General features: G+C 45.7%; 1 protein-coding gene across 8 annotated transcripts in view; it reads left to right on the forward strand.

The window, feature by feature from the left end:
• PNPLA7 (patatin like phospholipase domain containing 7) overlaps positions 1-12,406 on the forward strand; it is a 280,484-nt gene that overhangs the window by 45,784 nt on the left and 222,294 nt on the right. For 7 of the 8 annotated variants that reach the window (XM_059715474.1, XM_059715475.1, XM_059715477.1 and 4 more), the window contains 3 exons: positions 6,433-6,521; positions 8,139-8,279; positions 10,588-10,747. In XM_059715474.1, coding sequence (XP_059571457.1) covers positions 6,433-6,521; positions 8,139-8,279; positions 10,588-10,747 — 390 coding nt within the window. Of the gene's footprint in view, positions 1-6,432; positions 6,522-8,138; positions 8,280-10,587; positions 10,748-12,406 lie in introns of those variants that run through there. The other variant, XM_059715483.1, reaches the window with a different exon arrangement.

Consider the following 12,406-nt stretch of genomic DNA (forward strand, 5'->3'; position numbering starts at 1 on the left):
AATTGCACACAGTACTCCAACTGCGGTCTGATCAGCGCCCGATAGAGGGGAAGTATCACCTCTTTGGATCTATTCGTCATGCATCTGCTGATGCATGATAAAGTGCCATTGGCTTTTCTGATGGCTTCGTCACACTGCCGACTCATGTTCATCTTGGAGTCCACTAGGACTCCAAGATCCCTTTCCACCTCTGTGCCACCCAGCAGGTCATTTCCTAGGCAGTAGGTGTGCTGGACATTTTTCCTCCCTAGGTGCAGTACTTTGCATTTCTCCTTGTTGAACTGCATCCTGTTGTTTTCTGCCCACTTGTCCAACCTGTCCAGGTCTGCTTGCAGCTGTTCCCTGCCCTCCGGCGTGTCCACTTCTCCCCATAGCTTTGTGTCATCCGCAAACTTGGACAGAGTACACTTCACTCCCTCGTCCAAGTCACTGATGAAGACATTAAAGAGTATCGGTCCAAGGACCGAGCCCTGCGGGACCCCACTGCCCGCACCCTTCCAGGTCGAAACCGACCCATCTACCACGACTCTTTGGGTGCAACCCTCTAGCCAATTCGCCACCCACCGGACTGTGTAGTCATCCAAGTCACAGCCTCTTAACTTGTTCACCAGTATGGGGTGGGATACCGTATCGAAGGCCTTCCTGAAGTCTAAGTATATGACATCCACCCCTCCTCCTGTGTCCAGGCATTTCGTAACCTGGTCATAAAAAGAGACTAGATTAGTCAGGCACGATCTGCCTGCCACAAACCCATGCTGGTTTCCCCTCAGCATAATTTGTCCTGCTGGGCTCTCGCATATGTGAGCCTTGATAATTTTTTCAAAGACTTTGCCAAGGATGGAGGTGAGACTGACTGGCCTATAGTTGCCCGGGTCCTCCTTCCTCCCCTTCTTGAAAATGGGGACCACATTGGCCCTTTTCCAGTCCTCCGGGACTTGGCCTGTGCGCCATGAGCGTTCAAATATTCCCGCCAGTGGCTGTGCAATGATGTCGGCCAGTGCCTTCAGTACCCTTGGATGGAGCTTATCTGGGCCTGCCGACTTAAAGGCATCCAGTTCTTCCAAGATACTCTGCACCATCTCAGGGTCTATGCATGGCAGTCTGGCGCCTTGCTGCTGCCTCTCTACAACCCCAGTGAGAGACTTGCTGTGCCCCTCTCTTAGGAACACTGAGGCAAAGAACTCGTTGAGGAGTTCAGCCTTGTCCCCCCTATCCGTCACCAATTGCTTCTGCCCATTTAGTAGGGGTCCTATTCCTCCCTGGGCCTTCCTTTTACTCCCTATATATCTAAAGAACAATTTCTTGTTGTCCTTTACTTGGGATGTCATCCTCAGCTCCATGGTAGCTTTGGCCCATCTAACTGCCTCCCTACAAGCACGAGCAGAGGAGGTATATTCGTCTTTGGTGATCTCTCCCTGTTTCTACTTTTTATGTGCTCCCCTTTTGGCTCTTAGGCTGCCCTGGACTTCTGTGGTCAGCCAAGGAATCCTCCTGGCCCCTTTCCCTCTTTTTCCTCGCGTCGGAATTGTCTCCCTTTGTGCCCAAAGGATCATTTCCTTAAGGCACAGCCACCCTTCTTGGGCTCCCATCACTTCAAAACTCCTACTCTGCAGTGCGTCCTTGACTAATTGCCTGAGTTCGCTGAAATCAGCTTTCCTAAAGCCTAGCACTTTCACCCTACTAGTTACCTTACCCACTCGGTCTTATGACGAATTCTATTATTAGGTGATCGCTGTCCCCCAGATGGCTACCGATCTGTAGGTCCCCTACCATGTCATCCCCCGTTGCCAATACCAGGTCTAGTAAGGCATTTCCCCTAGTGGGACCATGTTCCTCCTGCGTCAGGTGGAGGTCCTGTACACAGGATAGGAACCTGCGTGAACGGTGGGACTTTGCTGTCTGCGTCAAGCCCACATCTTAGTGTCATCTGTGAATTTGAACAGGGTGCTTTTCACCCCCTTGTCCAAGTCGCTGATGAAGATGTTGAACAGTATGGGCCCAAGGACCGAGCCCTGGGGGACCCCACTGCCCACATCCCTCTAGGTCAAATAAGACCCATCCACCACCACTCTCTGGGTGTGGCCCTCCAGCCAGTTAGTGACCCATTTGACTGTGTAGGCATCGACGCCATAGTCTCCTAGTTTTTTAATGAGAATGGGGTGAGAGACAGTGTTGAAGGCCTTCCTGAAGTCCAGAAAGACTATGCCCACTGCTACACCTGTGTCTAAGGATTTTGTGGCCTGGTCATAGAAGGTCATCAGGTTGGTCTGACAGGACCTGCCTCTAACGAACCCATGTTGGTTGCCCCTAATCTCCCTTGCTGGCCCCTTGCGAACATGCACCAGGATAATTCTATCAAAAAGCTTACCCAGGATCAAGGTAAGACTGGCCTATAGTTTCCTGGGTCCTCCTTCCTCCCTTTTTTGAAAATGGGAACCACATTGGCCCTTTTCCAGTCCTCTGGCACCACGAATTGTCTCCCAATTCAATTCTGGCTCAGTGATTTGGCCTCCGAATCAAGCCAAATTGAATCAGCAACCGAAGCTTCACACATCCCTAGTAAGCATCTTTTAAATTCCACATCTGTGCTCTTTGAAGCGAACCCGGTTTTATCTTCATCATTAGTGTGTTCAAGGCTCATGCTAATAAGAAGAACTAGTCTGGAAATGAGTGCCAAGAGGGGTGCCAGGAGTAGGCCTCAAGAACAAATTCCAAGTTGTGTCTTTTGGCTGCGTTTGAACCTTTTGTGGAGATTGCTTCTTTTAGCTCTGCTTTCCCATTGCAGGATTTTGTGCTCTCAAGCATCAGGAAGAGGTTAGCCTGAGGAAAGCTAGAAGCAAATAAATAGTTTGTCTTTTGTAACCTGCCTCTTGTTTCATTGGGGAAATTGATTGGGAGTTTCCCTTATAATCCCATCTTGGCAGTTTTGACCTATTGTCTATCTGGCTCAGGCAGGACTGGAAAGTAACTTTTTGGCCTTATTCAAAAAAGGCCAAGATAGAAAGAAACAAATGTATCCAGAGTGGTTGCAGAATATCTATGCGTAGTTTCATGGTATGCAATTCACCTTCTCTTGCAGAATATGAGTGCGCACAGACATGCTTGTAGTTTTAACATGTGTTTGGCTATTTAATTTTCTAAATCTGTGGACTGCTGGCCTTTTTCCACTGAGAGGGAAGAATTTCCTTTGTACAGGTCCATGTACGTAGCTAAAGGTGTCAGCACATGACTAGAGATGATGTTATTGCAAGAGTGAGCAGGAAAGCTGGTCATTGAGACATTGTACACCCCATTGTACATTGGGAAGGTGTGTAGGAGAGGCCAGCTGCTGATTTTATTAATTTGTTGCTCTTTGGAGAATGTCTTTATAATCCTTCAGAGGGGGCAAAATTGGATTCAAAGAATGCTCTATAAATATTTCCCTATCCTCAGTAAGTCTGGGAATATTTGCCTTATCCATGCCATATGGAGCTATCTCCACTGCATGCAAATCCACGTGAGCTGTTTGGATTTTTCCCCTGAAGGTCTCAGCCTGAGATGTGAGTTAGGATCGCATGAAGGGTGTGTGGCTCTTATAAAGGGAACACCATGGGGAGAGACCTGGGGGTTGGAGCCCCTTACTATATTCAGGGGTTCTGGCAAAATCTGTGTTGTCTGTTGCCTCCTATCAGTGGGAAGTAGATAGATACATTCCACAGTTGGAAGTGTAGCTAGTACTAGAAGCCACAGGGACCCAGATAGTAGCTTTCTTCTCATACACCACTGTTTTGATTTTATAGAGATTTGGGGAGGGAGAAGCTTGTATGCCCTTTCCTGCCAGAAGAGGAGGCTGGGGTGACCTGGGCTGGACTGCATCTTGCCCTGCAACTGCCACTGCCTTTTTCACAGCCCACAACAGGGTGACTATGGAGTGGTGAATGGGACAACAACCCAGATGAGGAAGAATTGATAGGCTTTCATCCTGCCCCCTTTTTATAAGGGTGGGTGATTTCTGTTTCATACAGGTACCTGTGGCTTTGGTCTTTGGGATCAGCATCAGATAAATCTGGCCCAAGGCATTTTAGTGATGCTGTAGGAGATCTTATGAAAAGTGTAGATTTAGAAGTTAACTTGCAGTCCTCATTCTGACTACATACTAGCAAGGAATACATATGGCAAGCTGACGCATGGTAGTCTGCTTCCAGTCCTGTTTCTTGCTCAGAACACCATGGTCAAAAAGAAAAGTGCCCAGACCGAAATATCTAAATAACTTGTTGAAAGGGGTTGGTGTCAAAGCATTCCCATTTTCTAATCCTCACACACAATCCTTAAATGTTTTCTTTCATTAAACATCACAATCCATTTCTTTGGAGCATTGCCAACAACAGAATAATCAAGTCCCCTGCATTTGGATCTGTTTGATGGCTTGGTTTATGCATATTTGTTAGCCAGTCTTAGCCAATGCTATTCCATTTTGTAGCAGACATCTTTTCCATGTTTTTGTATCCAGAAGGTGATGGAGGACGTTTTTTATAATTGTTTTTGCTTAAAAGTTGATTCTATTTCCTGTCTTGGAGGCATATTGCTTAGACAATCCCATTGTAACATGTTTGTGTTAAGGTCATCTGTGACTACTTGAAAACTCCTCTGAGTAATAAGGACCATGGTGCCAGTCTCATCCTGAAGATACATGGATTGCCAGATTAGAGGGAAATTAACATCCGAAGACTTGGGGGTTTTCTTTTTTTTGTCCTTGGAAGTTCCATGCTGTTTAGTATGAGGAAAAACATATTTTTTCAAAGTACATTATTTAGGAGTGTACATGTAGATTTCCTGTTACTGATGACAGTGAGTCTGAGTCTGATTCAGCTACAGGCTGAAATATACATTTTAATGACTCTGTGGACCATGCTACTTTTCCTAACCCTGGACTCCTCCTGTGCATGCCGAACAGCTTGTGCATATTCTAATCCTGCCATGAGATTGAGCAGGCTCCATTCCAGGGGTGCTGGAGTTGAGCAAGACTTTGCTCCCCTCAGCTGTTGAAGGACACTTTGGCACCAGAACTGAGAGTAGGTAGAGTGCCCTTCCTGTATTCCCACTGACTGTTGGTGTCCAGGTGGCAGGAAGAACAAGGGAAGTACCTGATGGGAATGTAAAGAGGTGGATGGAGAGAAGAACACTGAAAGAAGGGCTTGGGTGGAAGGGGTAGGCCAAAATAGGGGAAAGCTAGAGGGTACTGGGATAGGAGTTGGATGTGATGGGAGTAGAAGGCTGAAGTGTTTGTATAAGAGACTACATTGGTGTCTAGAATGTCATGTGGAATCGAAGGGTGCTTGTACACGAGCACGGAGGCTGCTCTGCCGCACTGTAATTACAATACATTGGAGTAGACTTGATTAACTGAGTCTGCTGGAGCATGGCAATTACTGTGCTCCAGCAGCCTTCCGCATCTTGCATATCAGCATTCCTGCACTTAAAAATAGTGGTGGAGGTACTTGAACTAAAGCTCATCAAATGAGCTTTAGTTCAAGCGTCCCTGATGCCATTTTTAAGTCTGGGGACTGATGCATGCAATGCTGTGGGACTTTTAATTCAAGTGGCTCCTGGAGCTGGTTTAATTAAAGCGCTGTCCCCACCCACCCATGGAGCATGCATAAAAGTGCCCTAAGATTTTTCATGTCTCAACATTCCTCTGTTGTCTGGCTTAGCTGTGAAGCCCCTTGACAAGTTGTCACATGTCCCTTTAACAGCGGGTCCATATAGAGGAACTGTTAGAGGAACTACTATTGCTACCTTCTATCTTTATTATTTGCCTAGCTTTAACACCTACAAACCATAGTCATGGACCAAAGAAACCTCCAGGATAAAAGCTGGGACGCTGATAGCTGGATTGCACTTCTTGAGGAAAATGCAATAAAATGAAAATAAAACATTAGTGAACCATTTTCTTGACATTGTAGTGTTTGCCTGCCTTCACCAGGTGGCACTTTAGGTACAACCATTAAAAAGAATAGTTGGATGTGCATTTCTATATTTCATTAAAATTTATGTCCAGTGACTTTTAAGTGCATCAGACCTCATTGTGCCATTGTCAGTGATTGCCAGATTAGTATTTACACTTTAGAAGATTACTTGTTTCTTTCTGAGGCTGGCAGCCTTTGATCAGGAAGAGTCTAGCTATGGGTTTTCTGCATCATCCATCACCATTGCATTAGTTCCTCATTAAAATAAAGGTATAATTAACTCTTATTTGGAAAAAAGTACAAAACAAGCAGTTGCTTCCTGCTCTGGGGCTCATTCATGTCCCAGTCCTGCAAAACCTTATACTTTGTCTTAAGTTTACTTAGATGCCACTGGACACTGTACTTCTGTGTTATCCTTTGCAGGATCAAGACCATGTGATTGTCTGTAATTCTTAAACAGATCCTCTGTTTCATTATTTTCTTCTAGGTTACCACTCTCCCGAACACACTAGTTGGGAACACAGTGCCTCGCCAGCGGATGCGGAAAAGGGCAAAAGTTCTGTTTTTGGCAAAAAGGTACAGTTCTTTGATAACTGGGATCTTGTGAACTGCCACAGCTATTTGCAGATAGTTCACTTTACACTGAAATTGGAGGAATTACAGTTTTGCTTTCTGTTGGCACTAGGAATGAGGGTGAAAGTCCCCTATTTGCTCTCTGAACCTGAATTTCAGGAGATCTTGATCCGTTTCTGTTCATGTAGACTTTGGGTTACTAAACTTGTTACAGATCAGTTGAGGTTGGGAGGTTCCCAATACAGTTGCTTGCTTTTCAGGAAAACAGTAGAGTAAAAAATGTGTAAATTCCATTTCTTCTGCCTCCCACTCCTACTGTCCACCCCCAGCTTCTCCTAACAAGTGACAGAACTTGAGCTATAAACAGAAACAGGTCAGATCTATATTAGTTCTTAATTTCTGTGAAATATGTTCCATAATTTCTGGGATGTATAGTGGCAGGTAGGCAGCTCAAGAAGGAGACGGGGATAGAGGAGGTATTGAATAGGGGTGTGCAAAACAGGTCCTATTCGATTTGGATTCGGCCTGAATCAGAGACAGTGATTTGATTTGTTGATTTGGATCGCTGTCCCCAGTTTGATTTGGCCAAATATAAAGATTTGATGCTGATTCAGAGAATCAGCAATTCGGACATAGACACAGCTTTAAATTTTTTTTCTACATGCATTGAGGTACCAGGCGCTGCTCATTATTGCTGCAATGCTAGGGCAGATGGAGTATCCCACAGGAGTGTGGGGGTGTCCCCGGGTGCTCGGTGGTGAACCTGGAAGTAGACCAGAAGTACTTCTGGTTCAATTCTGGGTCTGCCGGGGAGTGCGCTTGGGGCCCCCCCTGCAGCCCTCTGGCTCTGTGATTGGCCACAGGGGGACCCTGGGTGCCACCCCCAGACCCAGGAGGCACCAGTCGCTGAGCTGGGGGGCGGGCCCCCAGTGCACTCTCTGGTGGACCCAGAAGTGCTTCTGGTCCACTTCGGAGTCTGCTGTCAAGTGCGCTGGGGGACCCCCCTGTGCTTCTGTGGGACACTTCATGCGCCCCAGCATCGCAGCATTCATGAGCTGCCTGCTACCTAGAGGTGTGTAGAGAAAACATTTAAACCTGTGTCTACATCCGAATCGCCGAATCTTTCCGAATCTCTCTGAATCAATTCAGAGGGTTCTGATTCGATTGGGAGAGATTAAAGGGTCCTCTGATTCGATTTGGATTCGGAGATACGGCCACCAAATCGGGCCGAATCAAATCGGGGACCGAAGCTTCGCATAGCCCTAGTGATGAAGTTGAAGAAACTACTGGAATTGTTGTCTGCTCAAGTACTAGGTTAGTGTCTGGCTTATTCTGACTGGGTCCCCTCATGAAACCCATGCAGACTCCCTTTTTGACTCTTGATTGCCTCCAAGCAGTGGGTCTGGATTTGTAAATCTGCTCCAGGAGATACCTACAATACTGGAGGAGGAGGTAGAAGTCGTATGTCCTTAATCTAGCATTAGCCAGAAAGGCAAACAGCTACATTGGAAACCTGGAGACTTTCATTTTATAATGAAAGTTTGTCATCCAAAAGTGCAGCATGAGCAGAGACTGACTGAGCCCTCCAACTCCTTTTCATTCAGATTTCTTCTTTTGTAGGATTCTGCGTTTTAAAAAGGAGTCTCCAACTTTGCAGCCAAAGGAGCCGCCTCCTTCCCTGTTAGAAGCAGATCTAACTGAATTTGATGTGAAGAATTCTCATTTGCCATCTGAAGTTCTTTATATGCTTAAAAATGTCAGGTAAGTTTGAAAGGAAAGAGCACTTGAGGCCTGATTTTGATATGTGCTGTGGGTGTGAATCAGTAATTCCAGTGACATCACCAACATTTTGCTAATGTCAGGTCAGCATCAGGCACTTGAACATGTTCTGAATTTACATAGATGACTTAAGATTTATCTTGTGAGGAGAAATAAATGCTCATTTGTAACTGTGTGCAATTTTTTTTTTTAAATACTTGGGTAAGAAAGTGGTGGTCAAATAGAGTAGATTTGGGAGTAGTGGTAATGAACTCTTTGGATGCATCAGAGCAGACTTGATTAATTGAGTCTGCTGGAACGTTGTAATTACCATGCTCCAGCAGACTCCAGCATCACATGTATCAGCGTTTTCATGCTGAAATATGGCAGCAGGGCGCTTTAAACTAAAGTGGTTTGAACTTTTATAGTAGTTCAAAGTGCCTCACCACCTTTTTCAGTGCAGGGACTCAGATACACATGACACTCCAGGTGCTTTTAATTAGTACAGCTCTCGGAGCACGTCTATAAACACCCTTTGAGCTTGAACAGATTTGGGTTAATGCTCTCTCTGTTCCCTCTGAAACTTATTGGATATTTTCCATATATTGCAACATGTTCCAAAAAGCAATTGCTCATTCAGGATCAGTTTGACAACACTCAGGATTATGGTTCTCTCTTTAGCCACAGGAGCAGTGAAGTGTAAGCAGCAGCACTGATGACTTACTCATACTGCTTTTTAGAGGGGCCATCTTGAGAGCACAGAGGGATTGCTGTTTGCAATCTGGTATTGCTCTGCTGAGATAGTGAAGAGAGTCTCTATTTGGTTGCATGTTTGTTTTTTGGGAGGTGGTGTGGACATCTCAGTATTAAGCTAATTGATTCACTATGCAGGCAACAAAAAGAGCCTGTTCATCTTTCCTTCTTTCTCTGTAGATTTACAGATGTGTTCATTATTTTGCCATGACCTTCACAATTAAATTAAAACCTAACTTCTGCCTGCCTTGGCGTCTCAAATAATTGGTAGGCTTTTATCCGTGGGCTTGTGACCTGTGACTGACAGAAACAGCAGTAGAAGTTGAGTGATTCTATAAAGTGTGTGCAGCCGATATTATTATTATTATTATTATTATTATTATTATTTTTTTTTTATTATTTTTTTTTTAATTTAAGCTTAAGGAGATGCTTAATGGTCCCTTTCCAATGTTATGTTCCCCCTCCTTAATCTCTCTTATTTCAAGCTAAACAAACCTCACGCTCTCTCAGTCCTTCTTGGCTTGCCGTCTAACCTCTTTGTCACTTTTATCACCCACCTTTGGACTGTCTCCAATTTCTCTGCATCCTTCTTAAAATATAGAGTCCAGAATTTCATATGGTACTTTATGTGAAGCCTAACTAGCACTGAATAGAATGGTATTGTCACCGCCTGTGTTTTGCATCAAATATTCTTGTTGATGCAGCTCAAAATTACTTTTTGTTGTTGTTTTTTTTGTTTGTTTTTTTTACTCATACCGATTCTGTGATCCACCACAACCCCAGATACTTCTCAGTAATGCTGGTACCCAGCCAGTTATCTCCCTTTATATATTTGTACTTTTGCTTATTTTCCCTAGATGTAGAACCTTACATTTGTCTGCACTGAATTTCCTTCTGTTGTCTCCAGCCTAGCTGTCCAATCTTTCAAGATCCTTCTTTCAAGATAGAATTCAAAATTGTACTCCTATCCTCTAATGTTAATGTGTTTTGCAGTCCTTCCCAGTTTCATATCACCTGCAAACTTGACCAGGAAGCTCTCCATTTGAGCATCCAAATCATTAATAAACATGCCAAATATCACTGAACCTATGACATCCCTGCTGAACCTTGCCTACCTTTCTGACATTGATCCATTTTATAATTACCCTTTCAGCCAATTATATATCCACTTTTATAGTAATTTTAGCTAGCCCACATGTCTCTGGAAATGTTATGTGGGACTTAGTAAATCTAAGTATGTTATGTCCATTGCATTCTTTTAATCTTTCCAATTAGTAACTGTGTTAAAGAAGATCAAGTTAGTCTGGGAAGTTCTTAAGGGTGATTGTTCTTCTGAAAGTGGGTAGATAGTTAGCCTTCTCAGGAGCTCACAGTGCTCCAGTCCTTCAGGCTTGGGGAATTTGGTGGACATCATACTTATCTGTCAAGTCATAATTACCCCAATACCAGAGTTTAATGGTATTGGGTTGTGCTATTTTTTCCATGTATCCAAATAACTTCAGGTTTCCTTTTGCAGCACAGTGTGTCACTGTGTTTTTTTTTTCCCCCTTTCCTGAAGGGTTCTTGGTCACTTTGAAAAGCCTCTCTTCCTGGAACTGTGCAAGCACATGTTTTTTCTGCAGTTGCATGAAGGAGAATACATCTTCCGTCCAGGGCAGTTGGATAACAGCATCTACGTTGTACAGGATGGCAAGCTGGAAGTTTGCATTCAAGAAAATGTAAGAATAAACCTAGCTGCTGATTCTTGCAATAAATCTTTTCCTGGCACAGCACATAGCTCTTTCTTAAACTCTCAATTGTGTAATGATTTGGAGCAGGCTACTTTTATTCCCTGTAGGACCAAAGTGTTGATTCGGGGCCTTGATTTGGACCAAGGTTTCCCACCTCTTAGATGACTGCCCTAATCAGGTTGACTATAAGTTATTTTGGGGGCCCGTCTCTCGCTGTGATGGAGAGAGTGTTTTAGCCTCCATCATTAGCTTGGTGATTACCATGGATCCTGGTTTTCCCTGATTTAAAAATTCACAAATTCTCTGATAACCCCAAAATCTGTGATTAAAATTATAGGCCCCCCCAGCCCTGCTCATGCCCCTCACTCTCCCTCCCCCGCCCCTGCCCCCCAGCTGCCAGGGCTGTGGGGCCAGGGACTCAGGTCTACAACTCCCTGTCTCCAACAGAAGGCAGCGGCTGCTGCAGCAGAAGGAGTATGGAGCCGGCTCCCCTGCTGCTGCTGCCTGCTGCGGAGCAGGATGGGGGTAGGGCCAGCTCCCGGAGGCAGCGCGCAGTCCTGGATGGCAGGTGGGACCTGCGCCCCCCCAGATCTGTGTGGGGGACAGAGGCAGGGCGGGTGTGCGCTGTGTGGGGCTTTCCTGAAGGGCTGATAGTGCGCTGCTCCATGTCCATGTGCTGCCAGCCGGGTGGGCACTGCTGTGGGAAGCTTGCTGGGGGCTGAGGGAGTGGAGAGATGTTGGGGAAAGCCCCATATGGAGTGTCTGCCTGGATGGCAGCACATGGACCCAGGGTGGCATGGTATTGGCCCTTCAGGAAAGCTGCACACAGAGACACAGAGCCTGCTCAGGCCAATAACGCCCCGCTTGTGGTTCATGTGCCGCCGGCCAGGCGGGCACTCCATATCTTTCCCTAACACCTCCCTGCTTCCTCAGCCCCCAGCCAGCTTTCCCCCCCAGCCTTGACCCGCAATCCCCCAGCCCCTTGCAAGCTCCACTTGCCTCACAGGCTCCAGGAAGCAAAGTGAGCCTGAGCTAAGCCTTGGGTGATTGAGAGCCTCAGGCCCCACTCTTCCCCTTCCCCCTCTCCCTATCCCTCCAGTCAGGGCTGGGGGTTTTCTGCCCTTTTTGCAATCTGCTCTTGCGGGCTGGAACTCTGCCTGCCTGCAGAGCTCTTTGCAAAAGTGGGAAATCTGCGGGTTTCTCTGCTAAAAGGGAAAATCCATTTTTTCTCTGATAAAATAAGGAAAGCCATGGTTTTCTGTGTTTTACTATGGGAAATGGAAAACCCAGATCCCTGGTGATTAGGATGCTCCAGTAATTTTCTGTCTTAGCCCTGGCTGGGCTCCCACTGGAGCTGGTTCAAGGCTCTACCATGGTGCTACAATTTATATTTAGATCGTAGTAACCGTTAACTGGATGCTCCAGTGATTTACGCCAAGTAGTGCACCATAACCAGAAGAGGTTGAGAACAATGTAGTGCAGAGCACCTGGTAGCTTGGTAGTTAGGAGCAGACTCCTTGCCCAAGAGAGAGGCGGGTGCATATCTCCTCAAGGAGAGGACAGAATTGAACCTCGGTCTCCCACAATGTGGGAACATGCCTTAAATGCCAGGCTGTTGATAACTACCACCTCCTTTTCTGACAGTTT

This window comes from Alligator mississippiensis, chromosome 12 (genome assembly GCF_030867095.1).
Source record: "Alligator mississippiensis isolate rAllMis1 chromosome 12, rAllMis1, whole genome shotgun sequence".
Lineage (NCBI taxonomy): Eukaryota > Metazoa > Chordata > Crocodylia > Alligatoridae > Alligator > Alligator mississippiensis.